Consider the following 18,924-nt stretch of genomic DNA (forward strand, 5'->3'; position numbering starts at 1 on the left):
GCAAAACAGAAAAATATCCACTAAACACAAAAATATACACAGCAAGTGTTAAAGTAGCCGTCTACACCTTATGAAGACTTTTAATTCCTCAAATAGTACTTCAGAGCAACTGGATTTAATATCTTTCATCCAGCAGAGGGCTACCAACCTCCATTAGTTCCTGTGAACACACATGCCAAAAAAATTCACATGGGTTATTTCAGTGGTTTTCAGGTTGTTTTAAGCAGCAGATCCTTTTCTTAAGATAGAGTTTTACAGTATGGAAGTGAGATACACTCTCTGCTTTAATTGGAGAAGGGTCTCCAAGCTGCCTCTCCAGAAGGCCCAGAGAGGTGTGGAGGATAATTGAAACTCTCCACTCTGATTTACCCAGAAATACACTTCTACATTTAAAGTCATCTCTTTTTGGGTTCAGTCATAATCCTTAATGCTGACACTGCATGGAAAATATATAAGCAGAATGATGCTCAAATTACAGAAGTTCCTCTTCCTGGATTTTGTCTTCAATTATAACTGTAGTTCCTACTGTGTGGTTGTATGTGTTGTTAGTTTGTTTTTGTTTTGTTTTGTTTGGGAAAGGTGACATTTCATCTCCAATCTAATGAGTGAGAAAGATGCTTATTCTAACAAATTTTCTTCACAATATTTCATAGGTGTGCCAAGCTGACAGATTGGTTGACTGTGTACTCTTTTATTTTATTCCTGTAACTGGGCCAGTTTCTGCCCTTAACTAAAACTGGATCAATTATAGGAGTGAAACAAAGGTCCATCTCCTGCCTATTTATTACTCTGCTTTGGTAATAAATCTATTTTTAAAAGAACCTATTACAGAGACTTCCATTTGGAATTTGATGTCAAATGGTGATTGTTCTTTGTTGTGTTTTTCCATTCGAAACAAAGCTTTTGTGAGGCGTCCCTTTATTCTGATTAAAGCCTGGTCTAAATCTTTAATAATGAAGTCCATTAACTAAAATGACTATGAATAGCTATACTTCTATCAGGGATATTAAATACTTTCTCAAGCACACATGCTCACTGATTTTAAGACTCATTCCACAGTGTTCCAAGTTGTGTGTTAGATTTTTTTTTTTTTTCTTTGAGAAGAAGTTTTGCTCTGTTGCCCAGGTTGGAGTGCAGTAGCATGATGTCGGCTCACTGCAACCTCAGTCTCCCAGGTTTAAACGATTCTCCTGCCTCAGCCCCCCAAGTAGCTGGGATTACAGGCACACACCACCATGCCCAGCTAATTTTTGTATTTTTAGTAGAGACTGGGTTTTATCATGTTGGCCACGCTGGTCTTGAAATCCTGACCTCAGGTGATCCACCCACTTTGGCCTCCCAAAGTTCTGGGATTACTGGCATGAGCCACTGCACCCAGCCAGTGTTGGATTTTATCATTACCAAATAGTCATAAAAAGTGTGACCTTATTAACGATGCTGACTATTCAAAGTGATCAGCAATCTCTTTGCACACACACTATCTTTGGGGGTGGTTCTATCTTATTTCCAGTCCATCCATCGTGTTTCGGTCTTGTAAGTCTACTTTATTCTCTTACGCTTTTATATTCATGTTTTGTTTTGTTTCAGAACAATAATCATAGCAGTTACCATTTATTGATCTCTTACCAGATGTTTTACATGTGCTATTTCACTTGGTTCTGTTAGGTAGATATTGTCTTCATTCTTGTGAAATGAGATTGAAGCCCATAAAGGTGAAGTAATGCACCCAACATAGAACTCAAATTAGGATTCAAAAACCCAAATTTGAGGCCCTTTACCATGCAAAGAAGCTTTATTTCATGGCAGTAGCAAAACCATTATTTGATTAGTTAATAAAAAAGATGGTTAAAGTGGAGAAAAAACTGACATATGCATAGTTTAAACATTTTATTTCAACTTGAAACATATAAGTTGGACATTCTTTTACCAATGATCTGATGTTAAGACCCTTTATTTAATTATATTTTATTTAAGAAGTTTCCAGAATTTGGGGTTTAGCTTTGTCTTTTAAAAAATAAACAATATCTATTTGTAGGCATTGTCTCACCTATATTCTCTGGTTTATTATCTGTTAAATGCAGTCAGTAATTAAAGACACTTGCCAAACAATTTGATTGTACAACTTCTAAATATTTTCGAAGCTTCCTCCCCAATCTTTTTGATTTGTTTTAGTCACACCCATAATTCAATAGCAATATTGTAGAAATTCCTCTTTATCAAGTTCTTACAAAGCATTCATCTTAATTTTTGTAAAGCAACAATTTTTGGAACTCATTTTTATTAGATAATATATGATTTATTTAAATTATGTAATTGCAATAGCAAGTACAATAGGATCAAAAGGTTTGGGATAAACATACTTCACTCTTGCTGAGCATATAAGTTTACTAGTGGAAGAAGAATGTACGCATATTATAGAATGGCTAGTAAGCGACAAGCTTTTAGTGTATGGTGGGCATCAGTCAGCATATATAGAGAAAAATGGAAACATTTTCTTAAGTAAAGGTTTGCTGAGACAGCTTCTACTCTGTTTTTCAAGACATTAGGGGAGAGAGAGAATTTACTCCTTTCTGTGAAGACATGGAACTGAAGCTATGTGTATCACAGGACTTGAAACAGAAAAAAAAAAACAAAAAACACTCTACAGATGTTTTTATTTTACAAAGTTAGTTGGGTTAAATATTGCCCAAAGTTTCTACCTGAACCATCAAGTTTGGTTTTCATAGAAAGCTTTTAATTTGTGAGAAAAATGTTATTTGAGTTCTTTCAATTACATCTTATTTATCAGATTTTGGTGATGCTTTTGAATTCTCAAATGTTTCAAATTGCAATTCTTTGTTAAGATTTATTACATCATTATCAAAACTTTGTATTAAGCAAAGAGTATAACTTTCTGAAGTCCTGTAGTACATATTGTTTCTGCCATTCATTTGATGCTTATATTTCTCATTTACTAACATTTATAATCATCTGTTCTTATGCAAAGTAGTATGTCTCGGTGGAGAGGTAGTGGAAAAAAACAAAAAACACCCATGAAATAAATCTGTACTCAAAGAATTCCGTTTGCTTAACTTCCCAACTAAGTGATACTACTTTAGGGAACCATAACTGCTTCCCTTACTCCATCTCTTTTGTTTCACAGTGCCTTGTTCACAGCTCAGTTATTTGAAGTCTTTATAGACCCGTTTCTCTCCTTTGTTGTTTCTGCTGTACACCTGGTTGTCTTTGACATTTACTTCTGCCAGGCTTTGTGGTCACAAGTGACTTGTGGAGCATTTTAAACCAAGTTCGAAGCTTGAGTTTTGTTGTAAGTCTCAGCGATAAAACCCAGGTTATAAATCTGCTGAAGGGCTGGTTATTTATTATTCTGCTCTTACCCTTGGAGTATTGCTTTTTGAGATCTCAGATGACTGTGAAGAGGGCTCCCTATTAGACTGTGCACCTTGTGTAGACATTGACCTTTGATATCTGCCCTCTTGCCTAGGAAGTTTTCAAAATAAAAGCTCAAGTTTGCAGGGAAATGCACTCAGGAAACAAAAGCAATTTCCCTGCTTGCTTATCTTTCCGTGATTCCATTTTCCTTCAGTTTTGCCTGGCAGTTCCTTATTATCATCCCAGCTATTTGTTGCTTTTAAGAAGTGATTTATATTTTATCCAGTATTTCTAGTTTGTTTCAGCAGTAGTGTTTGTCTGAATGCCTGGCTCCTATTAGCTGGAAACACATGCTGTTCATACAGGTGCTTAGTGTTTTGATTGTTGATCTGATTTAAAAGTGATACAAAGACCATGTCACACAAAAAAGCTCAAACATGCTTTACCACTGAAAATGTGGTTTCTGAAGAAGATTTTATTTAATTTTATACTTTGGTTTCCATATTTATGGAATATGAGTTTGCATGAGTGGGTATAAAATGAAAAGTGCTGGTTACGCTGTATTAGTCCATTCTCATGCTGCTAATAAATATATACCAGAGACTGGGTAATTTATAAAGGAAAGGGAGATTCAATGGACTCACAGTTCCACATAGCTAGGGAGGCTTCACAATCATGGTGGAAGGTGAAGGAGGAACAAAGGCACGTCTCACCTGGTGGCAGGCAAGAAAGTGTGTGCAGGGGAACTGCCCTTTATAAAACCTGAGATCTTGAGATCTTGTGAGACTTATTCACTGTCATGAGAACAGCAGGGGAGAAACCTGCCCCCATGATTCGATTACCTCCCACTAGGTCCCTTCCATGACACATGGGGATTATGGGAGCTACAATTCAAGATGAGATTTGGGTGGGGACACAGTCAAACCATATCACATGCCTAAAGCAAGAAAACAAGGAATGCCTAGCAACAGATTTTATTTGCAGGTTAATTAAACAACAGGTGCAAGCATATCTTATGTCTGTTGGTAAAGAAATGAAAATGGATCATAGAAGCTCTTTCAGAGGGAAAAAAAGAGTTAAATATGACAGCATCCAGAAGCAGTAATAATCCAGATGTTTACAACTTCATAAAAATTGCCAAGTACCCATGGATACAATAGTCATTTTCTCCAGGTGAAAAATGACCAGATGGTAGCACTTCAATTTTCTGGTGCCAACAATGCAGCCGCAGGTGGATTGTTTTTTGAGTGGTTGTGTTATTGAAACATGTTTTTATGAGTATTTTATATTTATTGTAGTGTCTGCTGCACAGGACTTTACTGGCCGTAGAACTGGTTGTTGGAATTGCTGAAAGTGTTTAGGTTTGTGTTTTAACAATAAGGGCTTTGGGTTGGGAAACTGGAGACCTGACACATCATTGATTTAATGTTTGATCTACAGTTGATTTGGATATGCTCTAAGATTACATTTTGCCATTTTTCTATTGTTAATTTTGAAAAATAAGAAAATATTTTTGCTAATTATTTGCTGGCCAAGCATACTGAACTAGAAGGCTATAATTCATGGTCTAAAAAAGTATAGAATAATAGCCAAGTCATTTAAAATTACATTTACAGGCTTTTAAGCATTACTAATTTATATATAAATACAAAATTATTTTGTGAAAAATTAAGATACACATGACTTAGAGTCACATAAAGAATAACAATTAAAAATAGTTTTGTCCCAATCAAGAAAAATCAATGTTTTTCTTTTGCAAATAGTCAAATTAAAATGTTCTATCAAACAGTTTATCCAAATGGTGCATGTAAATGACATTGTGTAAATGTAAAACTTTCAGGTATTGATCAAAGTTACCAATAAATTTGTTTCCCTTGAGATGCTAAAGCTGTTAACATATAATTTCTAAGTAAAAATATAATTCCTAAAGAAAACAACAAATTTCTTCATGGATAAAGGCACGACATAAATAAGCACACAAAAACATCCTCAGTGACATTGAGGGTTAACAGGCTTGAGATTGAATTTTCACATTTTAACTACAATTCAGTGCTTTTCATTTGAACAAAGTAAAAGGGCTAAGAAATATACCCAGAGTTTTTATAAAAAGCTGTTACAAACCAAAAGGGGAAGTTATATGTGTTTTAAAACACAACAGTAAGTAGAGTTAGATATTAACTGTAATGTTTCAATCCTTTAATAGACTATGAGGATTTCTTATCCAAAATCAGTATATTTTTTGGAAAAAAACCTTGTGAGCAATAGAATAAAATATCATTTATGAGAAGAAAGCAGCCCTGAGAAGACATTTGAAGATATTAGTTTGAAACTTGGGCTAAGCATTTGAAGATTTTGAAGCAGCTTTCTAGCCAGATCTGAATATTAGTAATTGCAGTCACTGTGGATTATACAAAGTGACTGAGATGTTCCAGGAAGGCTGAAAATAATCACTTCCGTGGCTGGATTTTCATCTCCATGAGGACAAGGGTTTGGTCATTTTTGTTACCAGATCCCCAGTGCTTCATAACTGGCTCATAGTAGGCCTTTAGTAACTGTATATGATAAGAAGATACAACCATAAATAGAAGCTGTTTATGCTAATAAGATGAGGACAATGAGAAAGTTTTTATTTTAAACAAAGGATACTTTAAAAGGCAAATTTTAAGTTTAATCCCTAGGCTTTCAGTTTAAGATACTATTATAGTAAATTAAAAGAATGATTTTAACATTGTGGGGCTTTTCTGTCTCTGGAATAAATTTCTTTATTTTCTGTTAAAGAGAGCACAGAAAATAAATTTGATTAGGAAGTTCTAGTGAGGGGATTTTTTCATCAGGAGAGTTTTCACAATGAGCAAATCCAGCCTATTTACACAGGCAGACTCCACAAGCTACACTGTTGCACACTCATCTTTGTCCATTTGGGAATGAGTGAATGAGGGGGCAGTGGGGTTGGGAGGACGCAGAGGGAGACAGGATGTGTATGGAAATGTCTTTTGCTTCTGAACTGTGGCTTTTTCGATGTTCCCTTCTCTGTACCTTTCCCTTCCCTCTGCCCACTGCAGTGTGGCTGCTGTCTGTAATCCCCAGACTTCCTCTGACATAATAAAGGGAGGTCTGTGGTGACAGAATGGTCACTATTTATGACCTACACTTTGTGCGGCTCTATCTTCTTTATGTCAAGGGGATTCCAGAGGGTAGCTTTTCATTCCTTGTCTGTTGGCCACTGTTACAAGCCAGAAATTTTCTGTGAAACCTCAGAAGCATTATGAACTTGAGAGGCATACACTTGGGGGTCTTGAGACTACTTCTACATCTCCTTCTCAGCCTATGAAAACCGCCTGTTTTGATTTAGAGCTGGAGTGTCCTTGCTTCCTTTCCTCAGGCAGGAGTAGAAGGAAGACACCTTTTTTGCATTCTCCTTTTAGCCAAATCATCTCCTTGTAGAAACATTCTTATCACAAGAAAGTAGGATCTATTATATTATAAGCAAGCTCTGCTTTGGTAATTGTGCATTATCAAATTGGCTTTTGCGTTTGGCTTCAGGTAAAACAAATTCAGAGTGCTATGCCATTGGACTCACTTATTCAGTTTGCTTTTCCTTACCATGATCACTCATTAGTTCCAAAAAAACAGAGGAAGCCTCAACTATGGATTAACACCACGAACTTGATTAGAATAATGAACTCTTGGCACATAGTTCAAACATAGATCAAGTAAGCACATTTTTTTCCCCTGATTAGGTGATGTTTTAGCTGTCTTCGTAGTGCATCTGCTTCTCTTTCCACTCAGCACCCACACCACATTTGTGGTAGAGTGACAATATATGCTGTTCAATTGCATAGCTGCTTCTCCTGGGCAGGGCTAGGGAAAGTGAAGGGGGAGATTAAGTTGCATGTGGCTAGCTCAGTTGTTATTGAACGCTGCCTGACTGATGCCTGATGTCTGCAGAGGATTTTCTTTGGAATTTGATCAATGGAGTGCTGGACAGTGAGGACAGCAAATGGCCATTTTATCTCCTGTCTTTAAAATAAAATATGCCCTCTCTGAAGGGCAGTCTATGCTGGCTCTCAAGTTTAAATGTGAACGGACAGTGTGCTCCTTACCTTTGAAGGCAACACAAGCTTATCCCATTGATGGTCGTGATGCTTTGTGGAAGGAATCAGCTTTTGTTACAAGCTCAAAACTCAGCCAGAATTATATCTCTGCTGGAGATTTGATAGGAAGAGCCTTTTAATGTGGTGCATGCATCATTTCAATGGCTGTGAGCTCCTGGGATTGGAACCTGGTGCCTTGTCTGTGCAGAGGTCAGCTGGTGAGTGTGCGCTACTCTCTTTCCTCAGAGAATTAATACCCATTATTTTCCATTCAAATAGAAATCATAGTTAAGTTTGAGCAACACAAGTATACAAGAAGGAAAGATTTTAAAAACATCAATTTCTCAACAGCTCACTACTGAATAAGTTAGTTATAAAGAGGCATAGTTATCACTGTGTAGGAATGTCTAATTTGCCTAGCTTTCTTAAAAGGATTATGTGCTACTATCTCCTATGGGAGCAATCTGTTCCTTAATTAAGGAAAAGAGAAATAAAAATCACATGTAAGAATGGACTTGTGATCAGTTTATTTTATTTATGAATATTTATATTAATTGTCTCAGATTTCCCGTTTTGTTATTTGAACAGTAAAAGCCCTCAATGAGGGCTTTTTGAGTGGGTTCGTTTTCCGAGGTGGGTTGATTTAAGAGCACTGAACCTTGGCCCTCCTGTCCTTGTGAGCCATCCCAAGGAAAGATACCTGGAAAAAATCATTTGGCTTCTAGTGTCCTCTTCTATAAAAACATGGTGACTTTGCTTCTGTGTCACACTTAAAGGTATTATGAGAAAATATAAGCAAAGTAGTATAATTATGATTCTTAAAGATGTGACAATCACAGTGCTTTGTGCAATGTGTATGTCGGTCAATCTAACATCTAACAAACTAACACCTAGTTCATTACCTTTTCTTTATGAGACGAAGATAAAAAGAGCTGTCATACTTGTTTATAGAAAGTAAAAGTGCTTTAGAGACTAAGACTCTGTTAACCATGCCTAATTTTTTCTTTTTTTTTTTTTACTTATTAAGTTGAAGTTTAAAAAACGTGTAAAATTGTATACTTTTCCTGGCATCAGAAAACAACATAATGTAATTAATAACTGTTTGATTTTACAAGAGAGTCTATATTGAGCTCATTAAAAGCCAATGAAATAAAACGTTTTTTTTTTTTGGACAACAGAACTCCTCACTTTCTTCTCTATCTGTGCTTATGATTTTTCACTTTCTTAATGAGATTTCTAGAAGAGGAGAGGATATTTTGGTGGTGTATCAGCAGGTTCTAAAGGGGCAGTGGAAAGGTCTTGCACCAGAAGAAGCTGGAGTCACCCTCACAACAGGAAAACCACTGCAGGAGGCTCAGCCACATTTCCTTGGGACTCACGCTATTAGGCTAAATGGACATCCACGAATCAAGTAAGACTTGCTTGTTGCAAACATTTCTTTTAAAGTAGAAGAGAATGCCAGATGGCATTCAGAACACCCTGTGCTCCAGTCTTGCTGCTTTCCCCGAACCATCTTCTTTCCTAATGACTGCTTTGACACCACAACAGCTGATTCTCCAGAGTACTTCAGAGGAGAAAATGTCTGAAGTATGCTATGTCAAGTGGCAGACAGTGACTCCCCCGGCCAAGGAGATAGAAGAATCCTCCCCACATCCACACATTGTCTTCCCAGAAAGCCTGAATGGCTATGTGTATTTCTCTGTAAAAATGTAAAAGGTTTTTCAGACAAGGGAGTTTGAAGGGCTTAGATACATATGAAGCTGATTTGTTTTTATTTTTGTTTTTTTTGGAACATGAATTTTCAGCTGTTCAGATCAGAGAAAGCTAATACTCCCCATATATGATAAAAACTGCTTCCTTCTCTCCCCTCCTTTACTGTCTGTAAGTTGACTGACCATCGTATCAACAATACAACGCTGATCCACGCCGTGGTGATTACTGTTTCCTTTGACTGACTTTTGAATCAGATTAAGTGCTAGGTTCTCTATACTACTGTGGACTGCATTTTGCTTGCTTATGGAATATTTTATTAATCTTGCTGCTTTCAACTCAGTTTAGGTAAAAGGAAAAATTGCAAATTATGTTATATAAACTATAACATGTACCATCCATGTTAGTATTTTCCCCCCAGAAGAGTTGCTCTCTTACTATCTTTATGTAGTGCAAGAAATGAGACTTTACGCTTTCCATTTGTGGAAGCAGATATGTCATCAGGGTTAGGATACAAAAACATATCGTTTTCTAGGAGAGCACTTTTAATGTTATTTTACTCTTTTTCTAACAATAGCATATGTGTAGACTCATTATATTGTTTTATTATCAATGATTATAGTAGTGAAAACCCTTCTCCTAAAATGCAACAGTTGTGTGTATTGGGAAGGAACGTCCATCGTGCTCTATATACAATATAGTGTTGTGATTCTGTCTCCAACTAAGAGTGAATAACTGAGGAGTGAGTGCCATCCTTGGCATCTTTTTGGACCTTGATAAAACTGGGGCGGTATACATAACTGGAATACTATAGAGAACTTCATCTTCTTGAGTTAACAGCTTGTATCCTCTTTTCCTCTTTCATTGAGCTTCCCTGTTCAGTGTATATACAGGAACATTCAGAAATAATCCTGCTTTATAAACTTCATCACATTGCTTTTCAAGTAAATTTGCATTTAACAAAAGCCTTTGATAATTAATAATGAGTACCTGTGTGCCCTCTCTGAGTGATAAAGAGTGGCTTGGGTGGTGCCTGCTTTCCTCTTTCCCTTTCTCTATTCCTGCCTTCCTCTCCCTCTTTTGAACTGCCCCCTCTTTCTCCCAGGAAAACCTCGCTGAACCCAGATTATACTGTGTGTTCACTGACAGCTCCTTTCTCTGCTTAATGCAGCTCCCTAATTCAGCCTCACGTGGATCTGTAAAAGGCACAGTGAGGACCTGGCTACTCCCAGCCCTTCCCAGACCTGCTCAGCCCTGTATTGCCACGGCAGTGGCAAGTAACTCCAACTGTGCTCCTCTTCTCCCAAAACAGCAACATCGATTCTTTACTTTAAATGAACCTGGGAGAAGGAAAGGGCTGTGAGATGAAAAAGGCAGGAATTCATGTCATGTGCTACAGCAGAGCAGCCGTAGCAACGGCAGTAACAGCAGTAGCACGGCAGCAGCAGCAGCAGCAGAGAGAGTCCTTTAGCGAGACTGCACCATTTTCTTCTCACCCTGCATAGAGGTGTGGTTGGAAGCAGCAATAAACTACCCACCCCCTAGCAGTTTCACAGAGGTGGCCTCTTCCTGGCTCCAGTCAGAAGACACAGACTGTCTGGAGGAGTCCCCAAAGACTGTTCCAATTGGTGATGTGTGTCTAAGGATGGCTTTTTCAACTAGTAGGATGCTTCTATGCACTTGCAGCCACCCAACTGCTGAAGAGCTGGAAGTCTAGTGCTCCGCCTTCCCCCGGGACCGTTTCTGACTGTGGGTGCACACCTATGCCTGTGTGCGTGCAGGTATATGCTGCTGGAGGTCTCGGTTTGGGACCTTAGTTCATTGTAGTGAGTTATGGGTGCTGCAGAGGCTGGAGCAAGATTATGACCTAGCTCGGGGGCGGAGTGGATTATCTTGTGAGTGTTCTGGCTGCCAGCCATTGCCCTGGTGGGGAAAATCACATCTCCATAGAGCTCTAAAATCACCTGGATTGCTAGGGAGTGGAAACTGATCCTCTGCTACTGCTTCTGCTGATTTCCTCTGCAAAATGGCTCACGCTGCTGCTTCTATTAAAAAAGTTCGAGAGGCTGATCTGGATGAAAAGGAAAAAAATCTTGAGAGAGACAGAAAAAAACAACGGAAAATCCCCAGAGAACGTATGGAACGAAAAAGAAAGGTATGAGGAGCATCCTTTTAACCCTGTTTCTCTGCAGCTCTGTGTAGCACCATCAGCCTCCGAACTGGCAATTTCATCCTCCCTTCCTTCCATCATTCCCCTGCACCATTTCTAAGCTTAGTTTGCAGCCTAGAGCTCATGCCTAAATTTGCTGCATTGGGAGGAGATGCTTGAGCAGGGTGAATTCCCTTTGCTTCGACCAAGCAAGGCAAAAATGCCTCCACTTCATTTTTCTTTTTTTGTCTCAATTATCTTTATTTAATCTGAAAACTAGGTGCTTTATCTCTTTAGGCTACTCTGAGTACTGGGCACAGAAGAAGGAAGGGGTTGATTTATGGTTGGAGGGTTAAAGTATTTTCCTCTTCTTGTTCCTCATCTCTACTACTGTATCTTTAGCAGTGTGTCTTCTCACTGACTGTATATTTGATGTAGACCTCTAGTTAAGAATAAACTACAGATTTTATGTGCTCTCTTTTTCCCTCCTGGAGGTTTACACCAGGTTTTCACTTCTTAGCGAAGCTGCACTAAGTATATTGGTGCAGTGAGCTGTGTCTCTGCATTTTAAAAAATTTAATTTTTTGTTTTCTATCATTAATCTTTTAATTTTCTTTTCTGAATATAGCAATGAAATCAAAACAACCAAGGTTAAACAAAGGATGAAATGTTGATTCCTTTTACATTGAACTATTGCTTCTTTCTCTTAAAATACTGTTTTCCTTTATAATAGAAATAATCTTACAACTTGATGGAACTGAAATACTCATTTAGTCAGTGATCTAGATCTATAAAGGAAGATCTCTGTAAATGTTTTAATTAACAAAGTAGGTCACTGAATAATTTCAGAAGATGACAAATGGCATATCACATTAGCAGAGCATTAAAATAGTGGTTTGTACACAAACTGTTGTTAAACATAGCTCTGGGATTAGGGATGCAATGGGGTTCCATATACTTAATAATCCATATGCTGAATGGACTTTTTTCTTCCATAATAAATATGTTTACCTTTCAATTTGGGGGATGTAGTCTTTGCCTCATTTTTGGAAAGACACTTGAGAACCCACATTAAGTTGAAATCTTACTGCATGGAGATTCATTACATTTCAGTTTACTACTTATCTCACCACCAGCTAGATCAAATGACTCTTATTAGGCTACAGAAATAAAATTAGCAGTATATAATGATTTCCCTTCTGGGGAAAACTTTAATACTGCTTGTCTGACCTTTAAAAGGCCGTGTTGTTTCAAGATTGCATTAATTCTTTTTTGTAGAATCAAAAGTATTATTAGCAATGTTGTGGAGGTTGACTTCCTTCTTGACAGCGACTGCAGTTCTGTTTCTAATCCTCTAAATGGAACATTATTGTATAAAGTAATTTTCTGTGATTATATCTTTTTTATCTTTTGTTCTCCAAAACACAGTATATGATTTCTTGGCTAGGGGCCCTTGTCAGCATTCAGCTGTGACCTAGCAACTTTGCTTAGCTAGAGTACCATGCATACACCTGGAAAATCACTTGATCCCACTCTGGTTTGTTTCTGTACCTGGTTGAATGTTTTTCCTTTTCCAAACCGTGTTAAAAATAAAAACAAACTGTACTGTTATAATAAAAGGTGCCAGTTGTTGTTGAGAATCTCAGTTGCTTGGATGCTGCATTGCTTTAGCTTGAATTCAGAACCATAGGCAAGATCATTGGTTAGTAATGTGGTTATATGACAAGATCATCTGGTCTTCACATGTAGATATCATATCTAAGCTAGAACCAGAGTAAATTAGGAAAATAAAGGCATAGCTAGTATTTGTCCTTGTTCCTCTTTTTTCATATGCACCTATTGCTCTTCCTCCCTTTTCTACTGCAGATATTTACACAGCACAACAAACTTGCTAAAAGAGTGGGTGTGCTTTTTAGCTACATTATGTTTATTTTCTAGACAGACAATCCCTCTCCCAACCCCGCCACACACACATACCCACTGAACCAGTTTTCAATTTTTTTTTTTGAAAGAAGAAAAATTTACCTCATCATCGTACCTTAAGGTGTACATCATACCTTAAGGTGTACATACCTTCATGATAGTTCATGAAGAAATGAAAAAAGATGCCTATTAGTGGCATTCTGGAGTACCATCTGCAGAAAGTAATTTTAAAATTATCATCGTTTATTTGCTGATGCCACTTTATCATCATAAGGGAAAACATTAGTTGTACAGATGATTGAGTATATCATTTTCATATCCATTTGTAGTGCCTCTTGCTAATGAAACTGTTTATTTGAAAAATTCAGATGAGATCCACCCCAATGCAGATAAAAGCCAATTATGGGACTTGAAAGAAAATAAATAAGCTGATTTTGAAGAACTTTTACCAAGGTAAAGATATTGCACATTAAAATCAATTAAGCAGTCACATTTAATCTTCATTTTAATATTCTTTTGTAAACATATCATTAATTAAAATAATCTTCGTATTATTATTTTGTCCTCCATAAAACATTTAAAATTAATTTTAATTATTTGTAAACTTGAAACATGTTGCATACTTGACTATAACCCCTCTACCAAGTTGCCAATGGTGTGGTATTAAAACAATGTATACTAAGAGATCTACTTTCAACCTCATTATAAGCAGAACTTATCTTAGAATAATATGTTCCAACTTCTTTGGGCTATACTCTGATTAGCTAATATTTAAATATGGTATAGTACCAAATATCTATTGTATCTGTGTCATACTGTGTAGAGCTAGAATAAAGCTAAGCTTTAAACAAATAGACAAAGATTAAGATGAGTTAAACTAATATAGTATGTTTGCTGAAGAGTACATTAATCTGGCATTTTACAAAAATCAGAATATCCCTATTCTAATTATTAGCTTATATTAACAAGTAAGTTATTTGTATGTCCAGATTGCTAGTTTTTATGTTGGAATCTGAGAATTTTAGAATTGAGGAGGATGCCAGCAAAAAAATGGTTAAGTGATTTATCAGCGTTTTCACAAATTTGCGAGACTTAGTTCTAAAAAGTGATTTCAAGTGTAATATTCTTTCCACAACCAGATACTATTTCCCAACTCTATGTTTTTTAAAATTTGAAAAATACATAATTTTTAGAGAATGAGTAAACAAATTTATTCTTGAAAGTAAAGCATATATTTATTTTATTTATTTTAAAACTTATTATAAGTTCAGGGGTACATGTTCAGGATGTGCAGGTTTGTTACCTAGGTAAACGTGTATCATGGGGGTTTGTTGTACAGATTATTTCATCACCCAGGTATTAAGCCTAGTACCCATTAGTGATTTTTCCTGATCCTCTCCCTCCTCCAATAAGTCCCAGTGTGTGTGTCGTTCCCCTCTATGTATCCATGTGTTCTCATCATTTAGTTCACACTTATAAGAACCTAAAATATATATTTAAATAATATTTCTCATTTAAATTTATGATCACCATAAATTTTCAAATAAATCAGTATGTTCACCATTTCTCAGCACAGAGAAACCATTGTCCAATCCAACACAATGTCTACAACACTCATTGGAATCATATGACTTAAAAGGCAAATGTATGACTAGTTCTTAACATCCTGATGCTTAAGAAATTCTTTTTATTATTTTAATTTATACTATTAAAATGCCAGAGTTCATATTTTCTGAAAAAATATTTATGATCATTTATTGAGTACCCATGTGGTCCTATATCTGACACTTTACACACATTGTGCTGTTAACCATGATAACAATCCTGTATATTAGGTATTATTCTCTGGATTTCACAAACAAGGAAATTGCTTAATCATACACAAGTAGCATGTGGCAGAGTTGGGATTTGAATCCAGGTCTGTCTGGCTCTAAAGTTCATTGGAGAAAAAAAGTTACATTCTTTCTTGGTCTGTACCTAAACTGGATGTAGATTATAAGGAAATTGTTTATTCCACCAAATGCTTCAATTTCTTCACCTCTAAATTAACTTCCTACAGCTGAAAGAAATTTAAATACTGGGATAATAAATTAAATGATGAATTTGAGGGGGAAATTATGTAAATTCATGTTGGGATTCTATCAAAATTGCACCAAAATATTTCATGAGGTTTCTTGGAAAATCAACTATTAGAAGTCAACATTTGCTCTTCAAATTGATGTCAATTACTGGCAATTATAGACTATGATATATAATTTTTTGTCACAATTTTATTAGGACTTCAAGATGTATTTGCATCTTCACTTTTATTAAACTGATAGGTGATTTTGCATGGGATTAAGTAGAAAATAAAAAATAACTTCCTTTCAAGTTGTTTTCATTTAATTTCACAGAAAAAGGTTCTAATTAGTTATTTGCTTTTAAAAATGTACACAGTTATTATCTTGGTGAGAACAAGACTTATTTCTAGGATAGGCTTTGGGGGAATCTCCCTGCCCACCACATTCTTCTTGTTCATTTGGTTATTTAATTGATAGCAATGATAATACTTATTGAGTATATGTAATAAAGTTCTCATTGAGTTGTAATGTGACATGGAGAAATGAAGATTTTTAAAAGTTATATTAGTATTTTTTCTTAATTTAAAGTGTTTTATTTGCAAGTTGAGAGTGGAATGTGTTCTATACTTTGTAATTATGTTATAAGAATGAGTTGAAAATGAACATGAAGCATAGTGTAAAACTGAGCATGCTTTCCCTGGTGGTCTGTGGGTGAAGCCTGCAGTGTAGGAGGAGATTGGACAGCCTAGTCATCCCTCTCATTTTTGAACTTTCTGCTTGGGCACTCAGCAGCCTGTTTCTGAAGGGAAGTCCAACTCTGGAAATTGCAACACTTAGTCAAGAACCATGTATGCACAAAGATGTCTGGACACCAAACCAAATACACTGTGATTAAAAATACAAATCACAACCAGAATAACATGGCACTGTGTAATGTGTTACATTCTAGAACTCTACAAACATGGGAAATCCCAGTCAACAGTTTTTAAAACCTACATGGAATTGTCTTTATGTTAACTTCCCAGAGCGCCTTCATCAGTATGTCAGTATTTCCAGAAACCACATTAACATAAAGTAGATTGGTGCTGTCTTGAGTTTTATCTGGACAGATGCGCTTCTTATGTCCTAGTGTCCACTTATATGTGAAAATTCAAAAGTTTTGTTGATTTGCTTTTCCCATTTTGAGTCTAAATAGAAATGTTCAGTCATATCTATTTAAATGTGGTAGCTTTCATGGAATTATTATTATTATTTAAAACCCATTATCTTTTCCTTTATCACTCCTCTGATTTCTTTTCTTAGCTCAGTTCATGAATCCTTTCTTGACTAGAATCATTATCTTTAAATAAGTGGCTTGCGTTATTAATGACACTCTTCACCAGCATCATAAAGCTGAGTTTTTATTAGTTTTTAATTATAAAGAACCTCTTTTGACCATTGCATGGGTGACTAATAGTTTAGTGTTACAGCTGTCAAATTGGTGCAATTGTGGCAAAAATAGTCCCAATTGTATGGCTCGAGGTAAGTTTTAAGACAGTTGAAAGAAAAAGAAAATTTTAATTGAAAAAAGCTACTATGAGTGAGTTGACTTAGTTTTGGAATCTAAAATCTTATACACACTCAGTGTAATATTCTTTTTCCTATTTTATTACATTAATCTGTGTTCACATAAATGTTTTAATCTTTAAAAAATCAGAATTAATTCCTTCGTTACCTTTATTATCAAACTTTTAATTTTATTAGTCCCCTTATTCACCAATCGATTAAAAATAATGATATTTACACTACATTTTGACATCATAATGAATACAGAAAATATTTTGTAGAAAGATTGTAAGAGTCAGTGAAAATACAAGGAGGTTAAGACTTCTACTCATGCCATATTTAATGAGCTACTTGTATTTATATTTTTCCTTTATGCCACTCTTTTTTATTTGTATTTCTCAAAATAATTTCTTCTTTACAAAGAATTTTTACTTTTAGTCTCAGTCACGGAGACATTATATCCTAAAATAAAGAAAAGTATAAAGAAGACATTTCTAATATTCTGGATTTCTTCATAAATTGCTAGTGAGGTCATCAGCTATTTAAGTGTGCCCCTTTTGCTCCAAAGGTGAGCTGTGATTTTAAATGTTTATCGTGGAAAGTCTCAACAGAATCATCTGGTTCTATCCCATTCATAATAAGTCAGAATCCTGGGGTAGACTGGAAGGGAAAAGAGACCATAATCCATATGCTTTTCAAGCACCCTTGGTGATTCCAACCAGGGTTGGAAATGACTAGAAAAAACATTTCCATTCCCCCACCAACCCCTACTCTACTCCATCTTGAAATTTCAAGCAATCGTAGATTTACTTCTAATAATCAGTATGACTCTAATTTTTTCATGTGTAGATAGGAGACACCCTGGCAACTTTCTGAAAGTTTAATAAGACTAATTGGTTTATGTAATAACCAATTAATTCTGAGCACAGAAAGGAGGAAACAATTGTTTAAGAGAGAAGTTGCAAGACTTCATGATATGCAGTTTGACTAACTTTGCCCTAATGGAATAATCTTCAGCAAATAAGATTGTGTGTATCTGACATTTATGTAGGCTCGGGCAGGTGGAGAAGTTATCCAAGATAAGTTTTTAAAGGAAGACTACTACATTGTGAATTTAAAACTATGTCTTAAACAGGTTGTGCTGTTTTGAAAGAACTCAAGTTAGTGTCCTAGGGATTTAATTGGTAACTTAGCAGCCTAGGAGGCCTCAAACCTTTGGAGATGTCAGCACTTCTAGGACTTTTAACACAAGTCAACAACTACCTTTTGTGTTTTGTACTTGACTTTGATAGGTCTTTTCAAAATTATGTAATATGACATTAATTTAGTAAGAAAGAAGGAATAAGTAATTCCTAGATGAGTTATGTCCCCTAATTCTTCAGATATTCTCTTTCAATACTCACTCATCAGCTTCTTACAGTGCCAGGATCTTTTGTTTATTTGGTTGGTTAGTTGTTCTGTTTCTGTTTTTGTTTTTTGCATGAATACTTTATTAACTGCTCTCTTACTCTCTTTCTGGTTCACCACAACTTCCAGAGCAGTCAGAAAGGGATTCCTTACTCAGTTGTACAGAATTCTGAAATGTACTTTTTAGCATGTACAGTTGGAATTACTTCTTCCATGTTCCTTTATTTCATTAGCAACTTTACCAGGGAAAACTCTTTCATCTCCCATTAGAGATTCATTTATATACAACTTAGCCTTTTTCTAGAGACGTTTTTTCATTGTATGTCTTTATTACGTTGCTTATCATGGGGTAACACCTCAATAGAAAACAATGTAAGTAGTATTAAGGAAGAGAATATGTGGGCTGGGTGTGGTGGCTCATGTCTGTAATCCCAGCATTTGGGAGGCTGAGACGTGAGGAGGGCTTAAAGCCAGGAGTCGAAGACCAGGCCGGGCAGCATAGACAGACCCCCATCTCTTTTAAAAAAAAATCAGGGATATGACAGTCATTATAAACGTGTATCTTAATCTAATCAATTTATTTGGTTAAGAGTAATGGTGTTATTTCACATTAACCTATATTTCTTGGCTTTTTATATATTTTTGCATAAAGACTTATTAATTA

General features: G+C 35.9%; 1 protein-coding gene across 29 annotated transcripts in view; it reads left to right on the plus strand.

The window, feature by feature from the left end:
* Positions 1-18,924, plus strand: part of ANK2 (ankyrin 2) — a 686,172-nt gene that overhangs the window by 409,107 nt on the left and 258,141 nt on the right. For 2 of the 29 annotated variants that reach the window (XM_073017592.1, XM_073017578.1), the window contains exon 1: positions 10,764-11,331. The exons of 23 other annotated variants lie outside the window; for them this stretch is intronic. In XM_073017592.1, coding sequence (XP_072873693.1) covers positions 11,203-11,331 — 129 coding nt within the window. In that variant the 5' untranslated portion in view covers positions 10,764-11,202. Of the gene's footprint in view, positions 1-10,685; positions 11,332-18,924 lie in introns of those variants that run through there. 4 more of the 29 variants (XM_073017554.1, XM_073017584.1, XM_037986772.2 and 1 more) reach the window with 4 other exon arrangements.

This window comes from Chlorocebus sabaeus, chromosome 7 (genome assembly GCF_047675955.1).
Source record: "Chlorocebus sabaeus isolate Y175 chromosome 7, mChlSab1.0.hap1, whole genome shotgun sequence".
Lineage (NCBI taxonomy): Eukaryota > Metazoa > Chordata > Mammalia > Primates > Cercopithecidae > Chlorocebus > Chlorocebus sabaeus.